The sequence below is a fragment of the Ricinus communis genome, chromosome 3 (genome assembly GCF_019578655.1).
Source record: "Ricinus communis isolate WT05 ecotype wild-type chromosome 3, ASM1957865v1, whole genome shotgun sequence".
NCBI classification, from domain to species: Eukaryota; Viridiplantae; Streptophyta; class Magnoliopsida; order Malpighiales; family Euphorbiaceae; genus Ricinus; species Ricinus communis.
Window position 1 is genome coordinate 31324713 of NC_063258.1, and position 24685 is coordinate 31349397.

Consider the following 24685-nt stretch of genomic DNA (forward strand, 5'->3'; position numbering starts at 1 on the left):
ATCTATTTTAAAACTAAAAAATATCGTTTTTACTTTGTAATTTTGTAAAATTATTAATGTTTTAATTTAATAAATTTATAGTGTGATCTGTTTTTGATTATTTTTTGTTTATTTTAAAATTATAATTTTACAAAGTTAAAAACTGTATTTTTAGTATTTTAACACATGAAAATAAAAAAATTATATATTTAGTAAAAATAAAAAATATAGATATTTTTGATTTTTTTTTTGAAATTATATGGATGTGGAAAGCATTGGAATTCAACCAATAATTTAAAAGAACAACTTTTAACAGACATATGAGCATATGAGTGTTGTAAGCAAAAGAAGAGATTAAATGATATTTATTGTTTCGTTTTTTAACATTTTAATTTTTAATATAATTTATGTGATATTTTAATTTATTTTTTAATATTTAAATATTTTAATAACACACTAAATATATTTTGACTTAATATAAGTTGATTAATATTTTTTAGTAATTTTGGTAACATATTAAATATTTTTTGACAAATAGTTTTATTTAGTAAATTTATATTTACATTAAATATTAAAATAGTAAAATAATATTATGGTGAAAATTTAAGTATTTAAATATGAATTTTAAAAAAAGAAATAGGGAAAAAAGGATGTTGTTTGATGAGGTGATTGATGCAATTTGACAGAACTTATGGTGGCAATTTCGACAGAAATCTCAAATATTCTGCTCTTCCGTACTTCACGAAATTAAAATCAACCAGAAATTAGTAGAACTAGGAGCGAAAGCAAAGCAAAGCTTTCACTTCTAATAATTCTCCCTCGCTGTATCCGTCTCACTAAATTTTAAATCAACTCCAATAGTCACTCCCTTCTCCAAACCCTAAACACTACCCAACTCTTATTCTCTTCGCACTTTCAGGTCACTTTCTTCAATAACTGTTCACTTTCAACAGATTTATTTGATAAACTTCGACGCTTATTCGATTTGTTTAGTTCTAAAATTATTCATTGATTTAATATTTGAATTCCTTTCTTTTTAATCGGTCTTGTTCTGTTCTCTTTAGGTTGGAATGTTTGGGTTATTACCAGTATATTGAACAATTAGGGGACTAAGAGAGCAGTTATCTTTCTTGGTCCCCCATCATATGAATTTCTTCTTCAATTTTATCAACAGCAGTAGGTAGATAATGAGCTTAACGTTGCAACATCTTCGCTCCCCATTTTATGGGACTCCACTTTCAATTACCCCAAAACACACCAAATGTTATGGCAAAAAGCAGTTATCATTATCAAGGTGGTCATTTCGAAAATGTCATTGTACTGCTAAAAAGCACAGTAGCAGTAATAATAAAAATCAAGATTGGATTACTCATGCTATTAAGTTTTCTAATTTTTGTGGCAAGTATGTAGTGTTCTTAAGAAATGTTCTTGGTTCTAGAAGTGGGTTTAAGGTAGAATGTGTGAGTGAGCCTTTTGCTCAAAGTAAAGCTCTTGTTAGATCATTGGCTCCTTTGTGGGAGGAAGGGTTGCTTTTCATTAGAGGTTCGGTTTTTGTGGCAGTGATATCTGGGGTGTGTTTGCTGGTGTGGTATGGACAGAATAAAGCTAAGAGTTACGTCGAGGCTAAGCTTTTGCCTTCTGTTTGTTCCGTGCTTAGTGATTATATTCAGCGTGAGATTGATTTTGGTAAGGTTCGAATGGTTTCTCCTTTAAGTATTACTTTAGAGTCTTGCTCGATTGGGCCCCATAATGAAGAATTTTCTTGTGGTGAGGTGGCTACAGTGAAGCTTCGACTTTGCCCTTTTGCAAGTTTGAGGAGAGGCAAGATTGTGATTGATGCGGTATTGTCTCATCCAACTGTAGTGATTGTGCAAAAGAAGGATTACACTTGGTTAGGTATACCATTTTCTGATGGTGGTCTAGAAAGACACTTATCTACTGAAGATGGAATTGATTATCGTACCAAGAGAAGGAGGATTGCTAGAGAGGAAGCAGCCGCTCGTGGGGTTAGAGAGAGGGATGATAATGCAAAGGAAGCTGCAGAGAGGGGATATGTTGTTCCTGAGAGAGATTCTAGTTCATCTGAAGACAATGTCTTGAAGGAGGATTCAACTCATTCTACAAATGTAACAAACTATGAGTCTATCTCATGTATGGATGAAAAGATGCACTGGAGGGACCATCATTGCACAGACACAGGTTTTATTTATGATATGAAACATGCTGATTTGGAGAAATCTTTTGGTGTAAAATTTCCTGGTTCTAGTCTTAACTTCTGGACTAGCATGATTAAAGGACCAAAAAAACACTTTTTTAACAGGAAGACTAATGGGGTCAATATCTCAGCGGCTGGTCTAAATGCTAAAACACGAATCCTTGAGCGTAGTGCATCAGCAGCTGTTATGTATTTCAATGGCCTGTCTAATGGGGAGTTTGATGAGCCTTCTCAGTCATCTGATAGCTATCCTCTTATGAACCTTGACAATCTTTTGGTGCAAAGCCAAGGTGATAATACTGCATATGTATATAACAATGTCAGTGGTGAATGCTCAACTGTGGACAAGCAGAACAGAGAATATCACGGGACTTCAGGAATCCAGCCTCTGACAGTAAACATATGTTATCTTAGTGATACATATGATTTTAATCTTATACGTGATCCATTTCTTAGGACTCTAGATAGACTTATTGAAGTTGCAAAAGTTGGTGAAAATCTACCATCTGTCCGAAGTGCTGTGCGAGATGCTAAGACCAATGGTGTAAACAATGAGGATTTATCAGTAGATTTTGCAGGTAGAGATACAGACGCACTTGCAAATGAGATTGAAAACAGTCATGCATCTCAAGACTGCACTTCAGAAAAGCTTGATCCTGGAACTGCAGTGAGTCATCCAGATCCAAGTTCATCTTCTTTTCCAAAAAATATCACGGGCCTGTTATCTCATCTTTTCTCCGGTCCAATTCAAAAGATGAAGTCAGGTGTCGGTCCAAAAGTTGAAGATATTGTTGCAGAGCTTGTTGATGGTGTAGATGTAATGCAGACTGAAGGGATTGAGAAGATGCTTCCAGTTTCATTGGATTCTGTTCATTTTAAAGGTGGAACACTGATGCTGCTTGGATATGGTGACAGGGAGCCTAGGTGAGAGCCATTTGTGATTATATTTTACTTATTTAAATACAGCATCACATTCACTCTGGGAAAAAGCTTGTAATACCATATATCTGTTGTAGCAACTGGAGCAGCTCTATAAATGCAATTTTTATTCCTGTTACTGATGTAGGTTATAGATTGCTTGGTTATGTTTTGAATGGTTCACAGAATGGCTTGTCATATCTATCATGAGTGAGAAAACTGTAGTTAATTTGAAAAGAGAGGGAAAAAGGAAAAAAAATAACCCTATTTAATTGGATACCTGGCAAACTGCTGGCAAAGTAATACAATGACCTAACAACAATATGTTTAAATATCCTTTTATTTATCAAATAGTTATTAAGAGAAATTATGAGAACAAAGTTGTCTTCAGAAATTATTTTTCTGATGCAAATAATGAAGTTGGGCATGTGTTATAATGGTAAGGCACTAACTGATCCAAGCATCTTGGGGCATTAGTCTATGGTCTAAGGAAATCCTGTTGGAAGAGTATAGTTTTCTTACATTTATAGTTCTGAAGATCTTTTGAGTATTTTTACAATTTTCTAATTTAGATTTGAAAATCTGGCAGTATTCGGTTTGCACATATTTGTAATTAACTATCTTTCAAGAGTGTACCCTTATAATGATAATCATGCCAAAGCTGCATTTATGTAATGTAATGTATATGCATGTATCCTTTCATAATTTTTACCTGAGTAATGTTTCTTCAGATTCTGTTTATGCTCCATGTTTATAGATTTCCCATTGCTGGTTTTGTGCATCAACTAATGATTATTTTTTTTCTTTCATGTCTTTTTTAATTAATTGGGTTTTGACTGGGGTTCAAACTAAGACCTAACAGCCCTGGAGTTCATTGATACTGGGTGGTGGTTTTAAATGAACTATTTTATTTTTGTAGCATTAACATGGAATTCTGGGCTAATATCAGCATTTTACTTGTCAGAATATCTTTTAAATGTTTAGGACTGCCATATAATTATATGGATTCCCTATTGAAGTTTGTGATATCTAATGATAATCTCTACTTCAAGGTGAGATATGAAGGACTGCATAAATTTTCTCTCATGTAGGATGAAATATGCTTTTCTTTATTTTTTTAATTTTTAAATTCAGGCATTAATTCTTATTAATAAATTTACTGCGTTGCATCTAGAGAGATGGAAAACGTCAATGGACATTTGAAGTTCCAAAATCACTATGGTCGTGTGTATGTCCAATTGAGTGGCAACTGTAAGATGTGGAGATCTGATGCAATATCTGAAGATGGTGGCTGGTTATCTGCAGATGTTTTTGTTGACTGTGTGGAGCAAAATTGGCATGCTAATTTAAAAATTGCCAAGCTCTTTGCTCCGGTAAGGTATACATTGAATGTAATTTGTATATTGATAGAGATATAAAACTATTCTTTGGGCCTTCCCTAACAGCTTAAGTTTTTGGGTGGAATGGTTCCTTGACATAAAGTTAACATTTAAAATACCTGAAACTCTTTATATGTGCAACCTCGATTATATATATTTATACTATTTAAATCACACTCTTTTTGTCTTTTTCACAGCTTTTTGAAAGGATTCTAGACATTCCAATTGCTTGGTTCAAAGGGAGAGCCACTGGTGAGGTGCTTTTCTAACTTCAGTTCAATTTTTCCCATTTTGGCAGAAAGATATTAACATAAATGACAAAGTCAGATTTCTGGGAGTAATTATAGTGATATTACAAGTTATCTTGCACTTACTTTTAATGTCAGAAATGCTTATGTCTTTTAATAATTTGTTTCATGTTACAATTGTTACTCTCTGTCTATTCTCCTGATCCGGGTACAAACCGGAACTCTTTGTCATGTGCCCCGCTATAATCTTTCACACAAAACGGAGCAAGATGGGGGAGATTTTAATTTTTAACTTCCATTTATTTCTCACCGGAACAATGCTGTTGGAAAGACATTCTAATTATGAAGCATGTACATGGAGTGTTAGAATCTTGAATGGACAGACTTTTGAGAGTTGAATGCTGTCTTCCAAGCTCTATCCTTATCACTTAGAATCTAGTGTGATATTCATCATGTATATTTATCATTCTCAACCAATTGTAAGCTATTATCTATGTACATTCATGGATGGAACTTCTTTTTGGCAATTTGGTAAACTTCACATGTATTTCATTTTAAATCAAGACGTGTTGGATATGCTTATCAAATTTGCTGGATTGATCAATAACACTAGCAACAGATAGTTTGTGCCTTGGGGTGGTTTCTGATCTGGATAAAGAGCAACATAGTTATTCTAAGCACTAAGATGTTAAGCAAGGTCTTGAAAGGAGTTTTCTTTTCCCATTTCAAAAGGATTAAAAAGTTCAGGATTTTGACATATGTATTCATCTTTTTATACTTCAATACTTTTTTGTAACAAAAGTTGGTCAGGCAGTACAAATTTCACTAGCTTTTACAATCTTAGAAGTTAAGATGAGTTTTATGTATTTTCCTGTTTGCAGGTTCATATTTGCATGTCAAGAGGGGAGACATTTCCTAATCTTCATGGGCAGCTTGACGTGACAGAATTAGCCTTCCAAATATTTGACGCTCCATCATCATTTTCTGTATGTTATATATTTACTTGTTCTTGAAATCCTTACCTCATCTCCTCTTCATGGAGATTCTTTGTGTGTATTTCATGCTTCAGTCACAAATTTTTATGAGCAGGAGAACTTTTTTTTTTTTTGAGGCAGAAGGTTCATGATTTGCGGATATAATTTTGTAGCTACCTTTGCTATAGGTGATTTATAGAGTTGCACACTGGGTGCCTGTGTGATATAAGATTTGTACATTTTCTATGAGCAGGAAAACTTTTTTTTTTTGAGGCAGAAGGTTCATGATTTGCGTATATTCTTTTGTAGCTACCTTTGCTATAGGTGATTTATAGAGTTGTACACTGGGTGCCTGTGTGATATAAGATTTGTATATTGATGATGTGCCAATTAGATGGTGCATTGGTGCTTTAGGATATGCTTGTAGCTGCACTTTGCATCGGTCAAGTAAGAGCTGGAAGCATCTCCTGTCCCATAAGAATTGGGGTTTTGAGGGAGGTTACTTTTTAATCCCTTTTGAGTGTCAAAGAGGAAAACAAAGAAAAAGTAAAGAAATTATTTTGGTGAAATATTATAGTTATTGAACCTTTATATACTTGAACAATCAGTTCAGTATTTAATTGTATTGAAGGAAATGGAAGGCTTATGGAAGAAAAGAAAAAGGGATGGAAGGGATAATTTATTATACTGCAGTATTCAACAAGGAAAAACAAAGATCTATTAGAATCACCTTTTCTGAGGCTTGCTTTATTTGTTTTGATTAAAACCATATCCAAGTACAACATAACCTCTTGTTGTAACTTGTACATTTGAGAGGGGCCACTTTTAGTTATGAAGTAGGTAAAGGAAAAGGGTGAGCATGATAGTTTAGGATTTAACAGATAATGGAGGTTGACTAACTGATTAATAATTTTTTACTTGACTTTGGTTGGTTTTGGATCAAGGCTTTGCTGAGTTCATTCTTCTTTTAATCCTCACATGCGTGTAAGACAGCAGGCTATTTTTGTATATTCTTTTCCATTTTAAACTACCATTAATCATATATTTTATGCAGCCATTTGTAGTCTATCAAGACAGCTTAATTAATTTGCAGTTATCTTGATGTAATGCTTTAGGACTAGACATTTCATTGTGGTTACCTACTGTTGAAATTGGCAAGTAACAAATTGCACGCTGCCCATGTTTGTGTTCTTTCTACAGGACATTTCAGCAAGTTTATGTTTTCGTGGTCAACGGGTATTCTTACACAATTCAAGTGGCTGGTTTGGTGATGTTCCTTTAGAAGCTTCTGGAGATTTTGGCATTCATCCGGAGGAAGGAGAGTTTCACCTAATGTGTCAGGTATTCTCTTATATATGGTTTCCCCAATTTTTGTTGGGCACTTCCAACACTTGATTTTAGCATCATTTGGTTGTGTTCAACTCAACTCGCCCTTAATCCCAACTGAAATAGTAAAGCTTTTCTTTTCTGATTCAAAAGGTGTGTGCAACTAATATATTTGGAAGTGAACTTTTCTAGCATCTTCTTATTTTCTATTCTCGATGCAACTAATAATTTGTGCACTATTATTATATTCAGGTTCCTAGTGTAGAAGTAAATGCTTTGATGAAAACATTTAAGATGAGGCCTTTATTGTTCCCGGTAGGTGAATCAGTTTCATAAACAGTTATTTTGCTTAAATTTGTAACTTAAAACTTTCATTACTCTGTTTGCAATTTGCAAGGCCTTCTTTTATGAATTTCTTTTCAGATGGAAATTTTCCTGGGGGGCAAGTCCTGTTGTAAATCTTAATCAATGAACTAACGAGTTCTTTTTATGTTATTTGGAATGAATCAAAACAGATGTTCAACTTGACCATTTTGAATTGAACATCTTCTTTATATATGCTGCAGTTAGCAGGTTATGTAACTGCAATATTTAACTGTCAAGGGCCCCTGGATGCTCCAATATTTGTGGGAAGTGGAATGGTTTCCAGGAAAATATCTCATTCGATTTCAGATGTCCCTGGGTCTACTGCATATGAAGCAATGTTGAAAAGCAAAGAGGCTGGTGGTTTGGCAGCATTTGACCGTATTCCATTTTCATATCTATCAGCTAACTTCACATTTAACACTGACAATTGTGTAAGTTGTTATTGACAGTTGACCACGCTAGTACATTGAACAGAGCACCTTTTCAATTTCCAATTAAGCCTCCTATTTCTTAGTTTTTGAATTTGGATTGTCCGCTGTTGCTAATTTTCTCCACATCATAGGTTGCTGACCTATATGGAATTAGAGCTAGCCTTGTGGATGGTGGTGAGATTCGAGGGGCAGGGAATGCATGGATTTGCCCTGAGGTAAACTACTGCAGTTCTGTTATGAGCTAGTTATTGTCCATATACACATACTAGTGGTTTTGGATACCATGTTTTCCTGTTTTGTGAGTTAGATGAGCTCTCTGCATTTTGTTTTGCCGTATCTCTCATATTTACATCTGACTACTGTGGAAAACACATAATCTAGATAGATCATTATCTGCAGATCATTTCTCTAACTGGTGTATTATAGATTATAGGTTGGTTTGAAGTCTGTGCTGTATCTTCTCCTGTTTTATCCATTATAAGTCTTTCATGATCCTTCTATGCCACAAATTTTATGGCTTCTTTTGCCTTTCTGATTTGCAGTTAACTTGTAAAAGTTTATATCCTGTAGGCTGACACTTGCAATGCTTTCCTTTATTTCCATCACGTTGTCTGACCACTGGTAGTCATAATATATGTATTAGGAGACTTTGAATATTTTGTTTTATTTCAGTTCTCTTTTCTGATGTAAATTCCATTGTTAAAACAGGGTGAGGTAGATGATACCGCAATGGATGTAAATTTCTCTGGCAATTTTTCTTTTGATAAGATCATGCATCGATATATTCCAGGTTACCTTCAGCTGATGCCTCTAAAATTGGGGGAGCTAGCGGGAGAAACAAAACTTTCTGGATCCATTTTGAGACCGTGAGCCTTATGGAACTTTGATTCTAAGCTCTTACTATCACATTTTTCTTTTCATTCCTTTTGCTTTTCGTTTGCCCAATTTGCATTTTTAGGCATTTCTGGTAGTTGATGGATTTTCTTTTTGGTCATAGGAGGTTTGATATCAAGTGGATTGCACCAAAAGCTGAAGGATCATTTAGTGATGCTCGAGGAGACATTGTGATCTCACATGATTATATTACTGTAAACTCATCATCTGTTGCTTTTGAGTTGTCCACAAAAGTCCAGACAAACTATCCTGATGAATACTGGCTAGACAGAAAAGAGTTTAATGCAAAGAACATTGTGCCATTTATTATTGAAGGAGTCGAGTTGGATCTGCGCATGCGTGGTTTTGAGTTTTTCAGCTTGGTCTCTTCCTACCCTTTCGATTCTCCAAGACCTACACATTTGAAAGCAACTGGAAAAATCAAATTCCAGGGAAAGGTTATGAAGTCTTCTAGTACTGCTAATGAAGAGGATCTTCCTTCTAAGAATAGCATGCTGGAAAGGCAAATTGAGGGTAATAAAGGGAGGCTTGTCGGTGATCTTTCTGTATCAGGTCTTAGATTGAATCAGCTGATGCTGGCACCTAAGTTGGTTGGACAGTTGGGCATTTCACGTGACCATATCAAGGTAAGGCCCCAAATCTTCATCTCTTGAAAAAGGTTCTTTATTTCCTTCTCAAATATGCATTGCTATACTGCCTGCCACTAGGAACTTAAATATCCTATTTGCTCTATTAATGTGGGTATGCCAATTTTGCATTACTGCAGTAGGAGCTGCATTCTCTTGCTTGGTTTGCCTTTGATGTTTCATCTGTGCTCTAACAATACTCAATTTAACCTATTTTTGTTTCATATAACCAATGTACATTGAAATCTTAGCTCCTGTTGGTATTGCAGTTGGATGCCATGGGTAGGCCAGATGAAAGTCTTGCAGTTGAGTTTGTGGGGCCATTACAACCTAGCTGTGAGGAAAATTCACAAAATGGAAAGTTATTGTCTTTTTCCCTTCAGAAGGGGCAACTAAGAGTTAATGTCTCTTTCCAACCACTACATTCTGCTACCTTGGAGGTATCTTAGTCCTGTGGCTTTAAAGCGACCTTGTATTCTGTAATTTGAGTCTGGCGTCTCTACTTTCCATTAGAAAGTGCAATTCTCTCTTTTTACCTGTGTATGAACTGTTCTAGGTACGGCATCTTCCACTTGATGAGTTGGAGTTGGCTTCACTTCGGGGAACAGTACAAAGGGTAAGCTTAAGGCCACTCTTGAATTTATGATCTTTCTATATTCTATTTTCAATAGTAACAATACTTACTGTCCCTGCACTTTATTTCCCAAAATCATTGGGAAGAACATGGTGCTGGACGTGTATGAGTAATTATGGTGGATCAGACATAAGTTTGTTTCCATATATCATGCACATTTAAGCTGATAACTGGAATTATGTTTATGTTGTGTATTGGTCTTTTTTAGTTGTAGTATAGTTGTTGTCAAGAGATGAGCATTATACTTAGAAGTTCTAGACTTTCAAATTCCAGCTGCAAGGTCTCAGAGCCTGTCTTATCTCCAATTAAGAAATTCCTCCACAGGATTGCCAGAGGGAAGAAATGATTTGATTCTTCAGCTAATCCTAGCTTACATGTCATTGCTCTTCCTGATCTAATTTAATAGATAACAGAAAAACACTTAGTCCAAAAAATGCTCCCCATCCAATTTGCTGTAGGATAAGATCAGCTACTTGAAATCACAAAAACCCAAGCTCACCTTACCTTTCCATAGTAAATATATTTTTTTCTTTGATTGGCAGGCTTGTGATGAAATCAGTATAATACAGGATGAAATTTTTTTAGCGTTGTGGCCCCATCTTTGGGTAATGGACAGAAAATGCTTCTTTTTGGAGTACACTCATCCTTAAGTTGCATTTGCTTTGAGGAAAATATGTAACAATCATCTCAACCAATTTATGTCTACCCGTGGGAAATGTTTGAGATGCAAGTTCAAGAATGAAGTGGAAGAAGAAGAATAATCATAATGGAAAGATGAAATTGGATGGACCCATGGAGCCCATTGCCTTAAGAGTTTGGATAGGGTGTTCTGTAAATTTTATGAATTTGATGGATCTCTTAGGACTTGGGATAATTTGTCTCTAGTTTTTGCATTCCTACAGTCTTATCGGGAAAATCATTTTTTTAATAGTTTCTGAAGTCTGGTAAAAGTATATATGCTAGTATGCCATGCATTCCTATGATTATAAATGGGCATAAGCTACTTCTGCTTGAAATTTCTCCAATTACCTTGGACTAATGTTTTTCCCCTGCTAATTACTGGGAGTATGACTTAGATAGTTCTTTATGACTCTTGATTATTATATGGGTTTTGTTTTATGCTTCAACTGTTACTTCATAGCCGCTTGTTTATTTTCAGGCAGAAATTCAGCTTAATCTTCAGAAGAGAAGGGGCCATGGTGTGTTATCTGTTCTTCGTCCGAAATTTAGTGGTGTGCTCGGTGAAGCCTTAGATGTGGCTGCTAGATGGAGTGGTGATGTTGTGAGCACCTAAAGCTTCTTCATAATTAATCTGATTATCTTGGTTCACTTCTTGGTTTAATCACTAAGGAATTTCTGAAGTCAAGGAGAAAAATATCATGAATAATCATCTCACTCCTACATCATTTATTCGATTTTAAGATTGGCTTGTTTTATTTGTGACTGTGAATCACTCAGTCCTGCAGTAGTATTCTTCTCATTGATGTCCCTAATTTTTGCCTAATTTGACCTATTTGATATATAGGTCTAGTTAAATTACCCAAAACAAATACTTCAAATATAGCTGTAGTATCTGTCTTCTTTTCTTGTCTTTAGATAGTTAAGCTGTTCTTGTTATTTGTTTCAGTGGTTTGTTATTCTCAGATGTTGGCCCCTGATCCTTCCCCTTACCATTAGTAAGCAGTTGGTTATCACTGAACTTTTGTTCAGTCAGCCCATGTTGCCCACATCATGTGGAATACAATCTGTGCATAGCTAAAGATATCAATTACCTCATGTTTAGACAATATGATCTTTGTAAGATTTATACTTACTACGTACATGTTCCTGATACCTCTTTTTTAGCTGGTTTTGGGCATCAAAAGATTGTAGGCTTGTAGCCATTGTAGCCTTTTCTTTTCATTTGAAATCGGCTGTTTCTCCAGTTCTCGAGCAGGTTATAATGGAGCAGTGTTAATGTTGCACCAAGGCTCATCTACATGCTCAACAGGCATTCTTCCTTTTTGTAACATTGGATTTGAAATGATGCAACTGATGTTCTTACCCTGTGATATGCTACTCTGTAGATCACTGTTGAGAAAACTGTTTTGGAACAAGTCAATAGCCGTTATGAGCTTCAAGGTGAATATGTATTGCCTGGCACCCGAGATAGAAACCTTGCTGGAAAAGAAAAGGGTGGTCTCTTCAAAAGGGCAATGACTGGACAACTTGGAAGTGTCATATCTTCTATGGGAAGGTGGAGAATGAGACTTGAAGTTCCTCGAGCTCAGGTTGCTGAGATGCTTCCACTTGCAAGACTTCTGTCTCGAAGTACAGATCCTGCTGTTCGTTCTAGATCCAAGGTTATATCTGCTTTAACAGAGTGGAAATATTTCTAAATCACAAGTTCGTGACTATCATGTGAAAGTAGATCTAAAGCATATGGCTGCTTATTTAATTTACGATTTGCAGTGCTGCAGATTTTTATGATCTGAAATCACAGTTGGTGTTTATCTTCCATTCAGGACCTTTTCATTCAAAGTCTGCACTCAGTTGCATTATATCCTGAGAGTCTTCAAGATTTGCTCGAGGTAATTTGTTCATATAATTCAGTGTCTAATTGGATTATCCTATTAAAATGCATCATGTATATGGCATTAATTGCAATGAAACACTTACTAAGGCCCTATTCCAAGCATCTTTATTGATTGAAGAGCTCCATGACATTTCAGGTAATAAGGGGACATTATACTTCATCAAATGATATTGTTCTAGATGACATAACTCTTCCAGGTTTAGCTGAACTTAGAGGCTGCTGGCATGGTTCTCTCGATGCCAGTGGTGGAGGCAATGGGGACACCATGGTAATTTTTTTCCAATTTATACATTGAGGCCTTAAACTCGATTTCTTTCTGTTATCTCTTTTTGACCCTAAACAATGTATTTGACAGGCAGAGTTTGATTTTCATGGGGAAGATTGGGAGTGGGGAACCTACAAAACTCAGCGTGTTATTGCAGTTGGTGTATACAGCAACAATGATGGTTTGCGCCTTGAGAGGATATTTATCCAAAAGGATAATGCCACGATCCATGCTGACGGCACTTTGTTAGGGCCAAAAACCAATCTTCATTTCGCTGTTCTGAATTTCCCTGTTAGTTTAATTCCGACTGTGGTTCAGGTCATTGAATCTTCAGCTTCTGACACTATTCATTCTTTGCGGCAACTTTTAGCTCCAATTAGAGGTATTTTGCACATGGAAGGAGATCTGAGAGGAAGTCTTGCAAAACCAGAATGCGATGTGCAAGTAAGGCTCTTGGATGGTGCCATTGGAGGCATTGATCTTGGACGAGCTGAAATTGTTGCTTCCCTGACTTCAACCAGTCGTTTTCTTTTCAATGCCAAATTTGAACCAATCATTCAAAATGGCCATGTGCATGTTCAAGGAAGCGTTCCTATTAATTTTGTTCAAAATAACTCATTGGATGAAGAAGACTCAGAAACAGATAAAAATTTGGCAACTTGGGTTCCTGGTTGGGCTAGGGACAGGAATAGAGGATCTGCTGATGAAGCAAGCGAAAAGAAAGCTTTTAGAGATAGAAATGAAGATAGTTGGAATGCTCAATTAGCTGAAAGCCTAAAAGTGCTAAACTGGAATTTCTTAGATGCGGGAGAAGTTAGGATTGATGCTGATATCAAAGATGGGGGAATGATGATGTTGACAGCTTTATCTCCTTATGTGGACTGGCTTCATGGGAATGCTGATGTTATGCTTGAGGTGGATTAAGATTTTTTCTTTTATGAATTCTGTAACATACATGTACAAAATTTGTTCAAATTTTTCATTACAGCCTGTATTTTAATCTCATGATGCTTTTCATGATGTCTGATAAAATAGGTCAGAGGTACAGTTGAACAACCTGTGCTTGATGGATTTGCTTCATTCCACAGAGCGTCTATATCTTCACCAGTACTCCGACAGCCACTTACAAACTTTGGGGGCACTCTACATGTAAAATCCAATAGGTTATGCATCGCTTCACTGGAGAGTCGGGTAAGCAGAAGGGGAAAGCTACTTGTAAAAGGCAATCTGCCCCTCAGAACAAGTGAAGCATCCCTTGGTGATAAGATTGACTTGAAATGTGAATCCTTGGAAGTGCGGGCAAAGAACATTTTGAGGTACTTGAATTATTTTCTAACTTGAAGATCCTTCTTTATTTAAATTCTTAAACATGTAGATAGGTGCAGTCTTCTTGATTATGTTAATGATCTGTTTCTGAATGTTTATAATGGTTATGTGGTGTGGTGGCCACTTCAGAAAAGATTATAAGTATTCATTTTTTTCCTTTTCCATATCTCTTAGTTGTTTTATCTTTTCTTCTGTGGCCCAGAGAGAACTGATAGTTCTTGCTAAATTCAGTGGCCAGGTTGACACACAGCTACAAATTGCTGGTTCTATATTACAACCAAACATCTCGGGAAATATTAAATTGAGCCACGGAGAAGCATATCTACCACATGACAAGGGTAGTGGAGGATCTCCTTTTAATCGATTGGCATCAAATCAGTCCAGGCTTCCAGTCAGGGGACTGAATCGAGCAGTTGCATCTAGATACGTTTCACGGTTTTTCAATTCAGAACCTGCTGCTTCAAAGACCAAATTTCCTCAAAACTCTGGTAGTATCTTATTTATCAATTTCTGTGTTTGCTGAAAAGTTTTCTTCTATTACCATAAGCTGATATTAGAAACGACAATTTTGCTCTCCTTTTAGAGTAGTAGAAAATCCTCTAAAAAATCTTTAACTGTTTTCAATTCTTGCAATATTTATTTGCATGCGATGATGCTGTCAGCCTAGATGGTTTTCTGGAAGTCTCAGATGAATCTCTTTTCTTAGTATAATGCCTTAATTTTAAGCTGCTGAGTTTTTAGCAACTGAAGTTCTACCTAAATCCTGATGCTTATTTGTGCACTTGCAGTCAAATCAACTGAAGTTGAAAAGGATTTGGAGCAACTCAGCATTAAGCCTAATATAGATGTTCGCCTTAGTGATTTGAAGCTTGTGTTAGGACCAGAGTTGAGGATAGTTTATCCTTTAATTCTCAACTTTGCTGTTAGTGGAGAGCTTGAGCTTAATGGCTTGGCTCATCCCAAATGGATAAAACCTAAAGGTGTTCTTACATTTGAAAACGGTGATGTCAATCTTGTTGCAACACAAGTGAGTACTGTTATTTTCACGCAGTTAAATATTGTCCTTGCAGCGCTTCTTCATTTTTATATAGGCAGACTTGTGATTTCAGTAAATCTGCTGATATTAAACTTTCCAAACACAGGTAAGGCTTAAGCGAGAGCATCTAAATGTAGCCAAATTTGAGCCTGAGTATGGACTAGATCCTTCATTAGACTTAGCTTTGGTCGGATCTGAGTGGCAATTCAGGATTCAAAGCCGAGCCAGTAATTGGCAAGACAAACTGGTGGTGACATCAACACGTACCGTGGAACAGGACGCCCTCTCACCTAGTGAGGTAATATGGCAACTAATGCTCTGGAGACGACCATAACTCTGTCCTTCATTCTAGTTATTTATCTATTATTTCTACTGTTACAAGTGTGCTTGAACAGTGTCTGATAAGTCTTCTGTTTGAGGTGTTTAGATACTGAATCTCTATATTCCTGTAAATTTGACGTCTCATATGTTGTCCTTTAATCTCAATATTCCTGTACATGTCTCTCTTTCCTTTTACTATTGGTGGTGGAGGGTAGGAAGGGGGAAATGGACGAAGGAGAATAAAGGTTTCTGTGTCAAATTTCAGATTAAAATATTTGTCATTTTCTAGATTTAGGCAATTTGATTTTGTGAGAGTCCATTTTCAGGCAGCTAGAGTTTTTGAGAGTCAATTAGCAGAATCCATATTGGAGGGAGATGGCCAACTTGCATTTAAAAAGCTTGCAACTGCAACACTTGAAACATTGATGCCAAGAATAGAGGGGAAGGGAGAATTTGGCCAGGCTAGGTGGAGGCTAGTCTATGCCCCGCAGATTCCCAGTTTGCTTTCTGTTGATCCTACTGTTGATCCTCTGAAATCTTTGGCCAATAATATTTCATTCGGCACAGAAGTTGAGGTGCAGCTTGGGAAACATCTTCAGGTTATCTCAATTCTTATCCTTCTCTCCTATTTTTATTTCTCAAATTATTTCAGTTTGTTTGTTCTATATGTTTATTTAATTGCAGATAGTTCAAAATCAAAACAAGGCAGGCCCAAATGATGACTCTTTGAGTTTTAATTTGGGGTTTCTTAATACTAATAAATTAGATGTAGAAAAAAAATGATTGCTATTAAGGTTCTCTTTTAATCTATATCTGTCTGCTGATCATCTAAAACGTTCATCCTGTTTTCTCTTCCTAGGCTTCTATTGTTAGGCAGATGAAGGACTCGGAGATGGCCATGCAATGGACTTTGATCTACCAGCTCACAAGCCGCTTGCGAGTGCTCCTGCAATCTGCTCCTTCAAAACGCCTTCTTTTTGAATATTCTGCTACATCACAGGACTAACTCACTGCCACCCTTTACTGGCTAGTCTACGCCAATGGGAGTGGCATCGTGATTAGTGAATGTTGTGGCAGCAGGGCCTGTTCATATCAGTTTTAGTTAAACCTGGTTGTAAAGAGAACAGGAAGATAAAGGAGAAATGTAAAGTTAGATGTAGATATGTCATTATTCTTTGCTCTGAAATAAATGAGCTTGTTTATATGTTAAACAGTTCTATGCTCTCTTTACAGTTACATCCATGAAAAGGCAAAATCAATGAAATCAAATTTAGGGCTGATGCAAAATTTTGAGAAACAAATATCAGACATGTGGCTTCATCATCTTGACATCCATTAGCGTGAACAATGGTATGCATGTTTTTCTTTCCATTCACATGAATAGGTAAAAAAAAAATATTGCCGTAAAATCATACCAGTTGCAACAAGGACTGCAGCAATCCTGCCAAACACTCCAGGTTACAAATCCTAAGGTCTGCTGAATAGCTATATCATGTTTTACATTTGTGGGTGGAAACCAACTTCAACTTTTGTCATTGTGTTCATCATGCCTCAGATTAGGAATATGATTTTCTTAATTTGAGATTGAAAGCATAAGCTCGCACAGTCGATTGGAAACAATCCAATATGTGACTAAATTCATCCCTGGATCAACCATATGAAGAGAGAGAGAGAGAGAGAGAGAGAGAGAATGAATGTCATCCCATAGAGAAAGAAACCCAAATGAAATCTGCTATGATCTCAGCATAACCATGTAATAAAAGAAAAGAAAAACTGATGATTATATGTCTACTGAAGTTTTCAACTACTGTTTCTGAATGGAGAAGACCATCAAATAAAGGACAAATTAATAAATCAAAGGCTGTCACCAAAATCTCCAAGGATCCTTATATGGAGGTACATAGTTTTCTGTAGGAGGGAGAAGGCGAAATGAAGCCACAGTCTTTTCAAGGAAAGGCCCCATCTGCAGCACATGGAAAGTGATTTCTTGTTACACTCGACAAAAAACCATTTCAAACATAAATTTGTAGAAACAAGCTTACATAAATACAAAAACACAAAGGAATACTACTATGTGAAAGAAAGAGATGGAGTGCGACCTTGTTCCACTGTTTGCTAAGAGTTGAAGCATTTATAGTATAGAAATAACCTGCAATTAAGTTTCTCAGATTTCAGACAAGTGGAAAAGCCATAATCCAATATGCAGAATACTCCAAGACAGACAAGAGAACCAGTGAACAGATTCTCACAAGTTGGATATTCCCAATCACATTAGCAATGGCATTAAAACGCTCAAAATTCTGTGTGGTCTGTTGGAACCTTCCCATTAACTCAATACTTTTACTATTTTATTTCCTTTTCTTCTTTTAACATATGCATTTAGATTAAAATCCAGTTAATATTGAATAAACTGGAACCATTGAAGCACTTTGTATATTTTAATAAAAGATACCAGTATATGCAGTGGCTGGCTTAGGACAGAAATTTGAGGCACCTACCATCTCGTTCAGCGGTTGAAGCAACATAGTGCCGGAAGAGATTTGATTCTTCAGCCTGCCAATTCCATGTGAAAAATCAGTGACCCTTACGTTAGGCAAATCGTTCAAACAGGAATGTCGTGGAGAAAGGAGTCACTTACAATATTGATAGGAGATTTGCGCACCAGGTATTCATAATACCAATAAGGCTCACCATCAATCTGAGGAAAAAAAAATAAAAAATACCGAGAGATGCTTCACATAACTATTACATGCAAATGCATATTAAATATTAGACACCATAAAATGGTGAAAGGCTTTGGAGCTTACTTCGCTGGTATGTGTATCAAGAACTGAACTCTCAGCCAAGCGCTGACTTGAGGTGACTCGCTGCCAGAAGAAAACATCAAATTGTCTTTAAGGAGTTGAGCTTTCAGAAGAAATAGAATTCAAGCCGCAAGGGAATGATTATATTCATTCACCAATACCTCTCTATTGCATTCAAACAATAAGTTTACAATACCTAGAGATTCCATTCTAGTCATGCTGGTCCTAGAAGAGTACGTGGTAAAGAGTACGAGGTATTTTGACATTACCAGTGCAGATTTGTCTGACAAAACAGAATCAGCAACATCTTTTGCAACCCAAGTACTCTTGTCCTTGGATTTTATAAACTGAACATTTGGGGGACCTATCTGAATCAAACAAATAAAGTTATAGTTCTTGAACATGGTTTACATGCAGTAGGCTTATGGCTGTATGAATCTTACCGTAACTGAAATGATGAGGTTATCAATAATGTCAACACGCTCGGACACAATTCGCAGGCGTGCATCAGCTGTATGAAGGTCAACCCAATATGAAGTCAGTTAAATGCATCAGTATGTGTTTAGGCTCATGGTGTCCTTAGCATAGCTAAACAAGTAGAAAATCTGGAACATGTATGCCTAAATTGAGATAAGAGAGGGAATCAGCATTATTTTCAAGAAGTGGCACGTTATTGGAACATTCATCACCTATATTGCAAATATATTGAACTTACGGGACAATGGTGCCGCTGAAGAATAACGTTCTGGCTTTCTGGATTCTACCCTTCAGAAAACAAATAGAGACAAGTCATGTTCCCAAAATTTTTAGAATATAAAGTGGGTGTAAAGAACTAGTCAATCTGCTATTGCCCAAACAGCACAACAGAAAATAAGTAATTGTTATCTATGACATTCTACAAAATAATTTTGTCCACTTTTAACAAATTTATGTGTACTCTGAGGAACAAGAGAATCGTCCTATCTACAAAAAATACAAATCCCAAATTCATTTGCAGTAGAAATTGTTCGACCTCAAGGTAACTATAGGAGAAATGAACAAATTCTACCAAAATTAAAACAATCCATTTAAAGTATTCCCAGTCAGTGTGAACTATGTAAGAAAAACTTCATTGGATAGAACGTCAATAGTTTTTGGCCATTCATTCTTGCATCCAACTGCATGACTGCCCAGTTTGAGCTTTGGAAGAAATTTAGAAAAGGAAGAGAAAAGAGAAAAGGCAAATGAAGAACTGTAATTTGAACGGGGAGACGCACCATTTGAAGAGGAACTTGGTAGATGGAACTTTCACTGGGTATAAATAAGTATAAGCATTTATTTCATCAACCAATGGCTCCATTTTTAGATCTTCCTCTGCAAGGGACCCTGCAATAGAGCTAATAATTTCAGCCAAAGACTCTGTTCAATTCTTCCAGAGAATCCTACAGAAGTTAGCACTTGCACGCAAGTTACACCAACAACAAAGCAAAGTAGTTCACATTAACATGTTCCTTAAAATTCTCTAGTCAATAGCTAACAAAATGTATTAATAAGTCAAATACTGATTCAGTAATAAATAATCAATCTCCTTGATTAGAACCTACAAAAATAAAAGAAACATACATAAAAAATTTAGCTTAGAAACTACAGAAGCAGAATAAAGCTAAAGCTTTACCTGAAGTTGGAAACACAAAAGACATTGAAGAAGATAAACCAAAAAGCACAAAATCCCTTCTAAGAAACCCATTAAAAGAAGTGGGTTTCGAAGAACATGAACAAACCATTATCTTCTCTTTTAACTTGCATCTCTTCTGGTTTAGCAAGATTCTACTTTGATTAATCCTGCAATCCCAATTTCAGATTCAATTCAATTATTCGAAAGAACAAGCATAATTCACATATATATGCATCTATACCAGTCTTTATAGGTAGATTAAGTACCTAAGGAAAGGATTTTGATGATGCGAAATGTAAAAATGAGAGCAGAGAACAGCCATTGCCATTCTCTCTCTTTACTTTCCTTACTGTCAACTTTAGCTTACTCTGCCTCATCCACATTTCAATCCTTTTATTTATTTATAGAAACTTCGGCTTTAATGCTATTTGCTCCCTGAATTTGTAAGATTTAGACAATTCAGCTCAATTTTAACTCAGTAACTAATCGGTACATAAATTTGACAATACATTTAACTAGCACCAATGTCTAACGAATTGAGAATGCCTGCACTTCAGGACAAAACTAAATCATAATTATGGACTAGATTGAAATTCAAAGCTAAAATAAATCAAGATTCCATACTGTTGGAGCAATTTAAATTGAATTATTGAAGTCTAAATTTAAACTTAAATTAGAATAAATTTATATATAAAATAAATAAAACAATCACTCGTATATATAATATAAAATCATACTGAAAATAAATTTTAATTAATAAAAAAGTTAAATTATAAAATGACTATTTGTTACGAAATAAATTACATCACTATTTAAATCTTTTTTATATATTTTTTTATTATAAAATTATGAATTAAGAACTCCAAAAAAAATTAGGGTCTACTCCAAGAAAATTAGGGTCAATAACCAATTGGGAACAAGTTGAGGGGCAAAGTAACATTGAAGCCTAAATAAAAACTTGTGTCACTTTCATAACGCAATACTGTATTTTATTATTCTACAAGATAGAATACTGTATTTATTCCTACAAAACGCTTCTTTTTATTTTTAAGTAAACGCCGTCGTGTAAGTCCCTGTCCTTTTATAGAGATTTTTTTTTTCACTAATTAGGAACATCAATTATTAGTTTCCAATTCAATCGGTTTATTTTCATTCTCAAAACGTTTCGCTGATATCTCGTTCAATCAACGAAAAGAAAAAGGGAACTTTTAGGGTTTCATAGATTTAACAGTGCATCTGCAGTCCGTACGTTCAGGTACTTTTATATGATCATATCGTATTCATACAGATAGATTCACGTTTTTTGGTCTCTGTTATTGTTTTGTTGAATCATTATTTGTGTTTCTTGTTATTGCGATGCGATTGGAGATCGGCATTGATATTGATTATATTACTTATTCTATATGTCTATTCAGTGTGTTGATCGTTGGTTTAAGCCGGTTATTGTTATAATTATGCAAGAAAGATTTAGCAATGATGCTTGCTGCAATTATTTGAAAACTGATTTTTTTAAAGAACAAGGTTGGATCTTGACTTTGATTCTTGTTAATCTTTTACGTTTTCTTTTGTTGAATTTTCTAAATGTGTTAAGAAAAAAATAGTGTCTTTGGAACGGTTCATTTACTTTCTTTGTTGAATGAATAATGTATGCACTGAAACTGAAGTAGTATATGATCTTTAGATATGCTTTTTGGTTCATTACGTGATGTTTCTTTTGTACAAGTATACATATTGCAGAAATGCTGTTTTCTTTTCTCTTTCTTTTTTTCTTTTCCTAATTTTTCTATTAAGAATTATTATTTGACTGGTAAATTTATAGAAAATACCTTGTGGGTTTGGTTAGTTAAGTTGATTTTTATGCTCCTATTGTTTTCTCTCTATGTCGTGGCCTATTAAAGTGTTAAGGTATAAGGATAAGTAATTTAAATGATTCTTATGAAATTATTTTATTATTATTATTTTTTTGTTTCATTGCTGGGATGGTATGTATATGTGTTAACATATTCACAGCCAAATCTGTAATCTCCTTTTTTTATAATAAAAAATCGAAGGTTAATTACTGCAAAAACTTGCTCTGGTTTTTAAGTGAATGGTTTTGATAATCATTAACCTATCTTAATGAAGTTGTTTTTACTTTTTTATGTCTGTTGCCTTGCTTTGTAATCATTCATGTACAGCTCAATTTATGAAACCTCAGGCCTTGGAAGTTTTGGCAAATAAGAAGTTTCTGAATATGGATTTATGATAATGTGCCATATATGTGAATAAAGGTCTTTCTATTTGTCTGCTGAGTTAATCAGGGATTTCATTTCTGATCCAAGAAAATGAAGCCAGGAGTGTCTAGATTGAACCCTTATGCAGCATCTTATGTACCGCTGTCTAAAAGGGAAGCAGCTGGAAAAACTGAAGTTCCTGGATTAACCACAAAATCTTCTCACGCTGGTGATCAAACTATATGGTTTGGACCTGCTGAGCATACTACACAGAAGAAACAGCATGAGAAGACTTCTGATTATGATTTATCTGTGTTGAAAAGCCACACCTTCCATGTTGCTTATGGTTCTTCATCACAAAATCCAGATGATCTGACAGAGAAGCAAACTGTGAATGAAGATTATGATATTTTGGAATTTCTTCAAGCATCATTTCCTGGTGTATCAGATGAGTCCCTTAATGATGTTTATAAGGCAAACAAGTGCGACTTGGAAGCCACAATTGACATGCTGAACCATCTTGAGGTAAATTTTTCTCTCCTTTTTTTTTTGGGTGTGCATGCATGGGTTTCTCTTCCCAATTTTGAGTACAAATGTTGACACAAGCTATTTTGTTTAACCAATTTTGAGTACAAATGCGTATGTACTTGCCTCATACTATCATGTTTTCTTGCTTCTCTGTTCCTTAAGTGTCATTGCTTGATTCTTGCATGAACTGTTTGGTTTGTTAAAGTAGTGTTCCTGTATCAATTAAATTTCAAAACTAACATAGGTGAAGTTTCCATAAAGTGTACTAAGTGATTCACGATAAGGAAAGAATGATTCTATCATGTACCTGTACCATTGGTTCATAAACTTGAGCTTAATTGCAAGAAAGAATGAAGATGAATAAGAAGAAGAAGAAGAATGAGTCAAAAACAAAATAGAGCTAGATAAGAGAGAGAGAGAGAATTGTTGAGAATATTCTCTGTACATTTCCTCTCGATTCATGCATACAAGAAATGTCAATTAACACTATTGATTAGTTACAACATAATCTAAAAACTGATTTCTTATTGGCTATTAGCCTTACTAATTACTGCCAGCTCATCACTTGCTCTAACTAACTTTTATGAATAATTTGCTGCTGTAGCATACATCCTTCTAATAGTTGGTCACCCTTGGCTACTCACTGATGATCAACATCATAACAGATTCCTAGCAGCATGTCTGTCACAAGCTCTTTACTTGGAGTCAGTGTGGGATGTCCTGTAATATTGTCTGCTGGGATGCCATTGTTCTGGATAGAAGCTGGTGCTTTGGCTAGTTTCAGTGTGAATTTTAAGTTAGGGACGGCTTAACCCTTGTACTTGACATACTCACAAACTGATGTCTCAGAAAGCCATGCATTCATGGAACTTGGGTCTATTCATAGGAAGAGAAGGTTGTAGGCATAGCATTTTAAGCTAGCAGTCTCATTAATGTATTTTTGTAAATATGATCCTGGTCTCATTTTTATTTCTCGGATTATCTTTATGTGTTGTTTTTATCGGTGCAGTTTGACACTTTCGAGTATTCTGAAAACCTTCCTGACACGTTGGATATTGGGGATGTTTCTGAATTGGGGTCTTTAGCTGAGTGTGCATCTGTGAAACTAAAGAATGTTGCAGGCGAAGCCAGTGCCTCATCCTCTGGTACTCCAGCCTCAAATTCAGTTGTACTCACCTGAATAATTGTTCAATTGTCCTTTGGCTTCTTGAATTTGTGGATAAGAAGTATATAAGATAGGAAATCTTTCCTTTGAAGTGGGAGAGATATACATGTGGGTGTATAGTTCTCAGGTGCTTATTCCCATTGTTCCCCTCTTTTTATGGGTTTTGCTATGGGTCAAAAGCACCTTTGAGCAATAAGCATGATGATGGAGGCAGTAGTTTCTGAAAATGAAAGTCATATAAATTCTGCTTATTGACGTTTTTTAATTTTTCTTTGTTTGACAATGGTATGTATGTTTGTTGTAGAGAAAATCCTGCGAAGTTAAGTCAAAATGTTTTGGTAATTACATGTAAAGCTTGAAGTTTGAATACATGGTTGAAAGCTTTTCCATCGAAGCATTTTTACTGCTATGCTTCTCTATAACACCCGGGCGAAACACAATCTTGTCAAATGCTGCTCCTTTCTTTAATATTTCGAGTTGAAGGTCTGTCTATGGTTTATTGACCTCCAGATAACAGATGTAAACCATGGCTTTTTATTAAATTATACATAATTAATTTTTTATTTTAATTTATTTTAAAATGTGTGTATATTTTAATAATATTTTTTTATTTTATTTTTACTTAATTTTTTATTAATAAAGTAAAAAAAAGTAACCAATTAGGTGCGATATAACCAATACTAATATACCAGATTTTATGAGAATCTTAAGTTTAGTAGTACATGATTAATATACTCGGATGAGAGTTGTCCTGAAATCAAATAATTCTCATGCCAGTGAATATGCTTAATATACCACATAAAGAGTA

General features: G+C 35.3%; 3 protein-coding genes across 6 annotated transcripts; 2 read left to right on the forward strand and 1 right to left on the reverse strand.

Moving 5' to 3' along the window:
- Positions 1-682: 682 nt before the first annotated feature.
- LOC8272357 (protein TIC236, chloroplastic) lies at positions 683-16724 on the forward strand. 3 transcript variants are annotated; one of them, XM_048372000.1, is made up of 24 exons: positions 683-2861; positions 2949-3118; positions 4287-4485; positions 4689-4748; positions 5621-5725; positions 6914-7054; positions 7292-7354; positions 7606-7836; positions 7968-8051; positions 8545-8702; positions 8834-9356; positions 9626-9796; positions 9913-9972; positions 11150-11272; positions 12057-12332; positions 12495-12560; positions 12702-12833; positions 12921-13745; positions 13866-14146; positions 14388-14644; positions 14945-15183; positions 15299-15490; positions 15840-16112; positions 16373-16724. In XM_048372000.1, the coding sequence occupies exons 1-24, from the start codon at positions 1167-1169 to the stop codon at positions 16517-16519; spliced, it is 6471 nt and encodes a 2156-aa protein (XP_048227957.1). In that variant the 5' UTR covers positions 683-1166; the 3' UTR covers positions 16520-16724. The 3 variants fall into 3 exon arrangements, with proteins under 3 accessions (XP_048227957.1, XP_048227956.1, XP_015573118.2); XM_048371999.1 differs by having other exon boundaries at positions 683-898; positions 1044-3118; XM_015717632.3 differs by having other exon boundaries at positions 683-3118.
- Positions 16725-17236: 512 nt separating this feature from the next.
- LOC8272358 (psbP domain-containing protein 5, chloroplastic) lies at positions 17237-20385 on the reverse strand. Of its 2 annotated transcripts, XM_015717604.2 has the most exons (11): positions 20238-20385; positions 19972-20138; positions 19574-19682; positions 19033-19082; positions 18761-18828; positions 18587-18685; positions 18321-18380; positions 18152-18211; positions 18012-18066; positions 17613-17662; positions 17237-17476 (listed from the first exon to the last, which is right to left on the reverse strand). In XM_015717604.2, exons 1-11 carry the CDS (start codon positions 20297-20299, stop codon positions 17378-17380), a joined length of 879 nt encoding a protein of 292 aa, XP_015573090.2. In that variant the 5' UTR covers positions 20300-20385; the 3' UTR covers positions 17237-17377. The 2 variants fall into 2 exon arrangements, with proteins under 2 accessions (XP_015573090.2, XP_048227958.1); XM_048372001.1 differs by lacking the exon at positions 17237-17476 and having other exon boundaries at positions 17966-18066.
- Positions 20386-21028: 643 nt separating this feature from the next.
- LOC8272359 (polyadenylate-binding protein-interacting protein 5) lies at positions 21029-24271 on the forward strand. Its single transcript, XM_002516562.4, has 3 exons — positions 21029-21226; positions 22272-22709; positions 23722-24271. Exons 2-3 carry the CDS (start codon positions 22296-22298, stop codon positions 23890-23892), a joined length of 585 nt encoding a protein of 194 aa, XP_002516608.1. The 5' UTR covers positions 21029-21226; positions 22272-22295; the 3' UTR covers positions 23893-24271.
- The last annotated feature ends 414 nt before the right edge of the window (positions 24272-24685 follow it).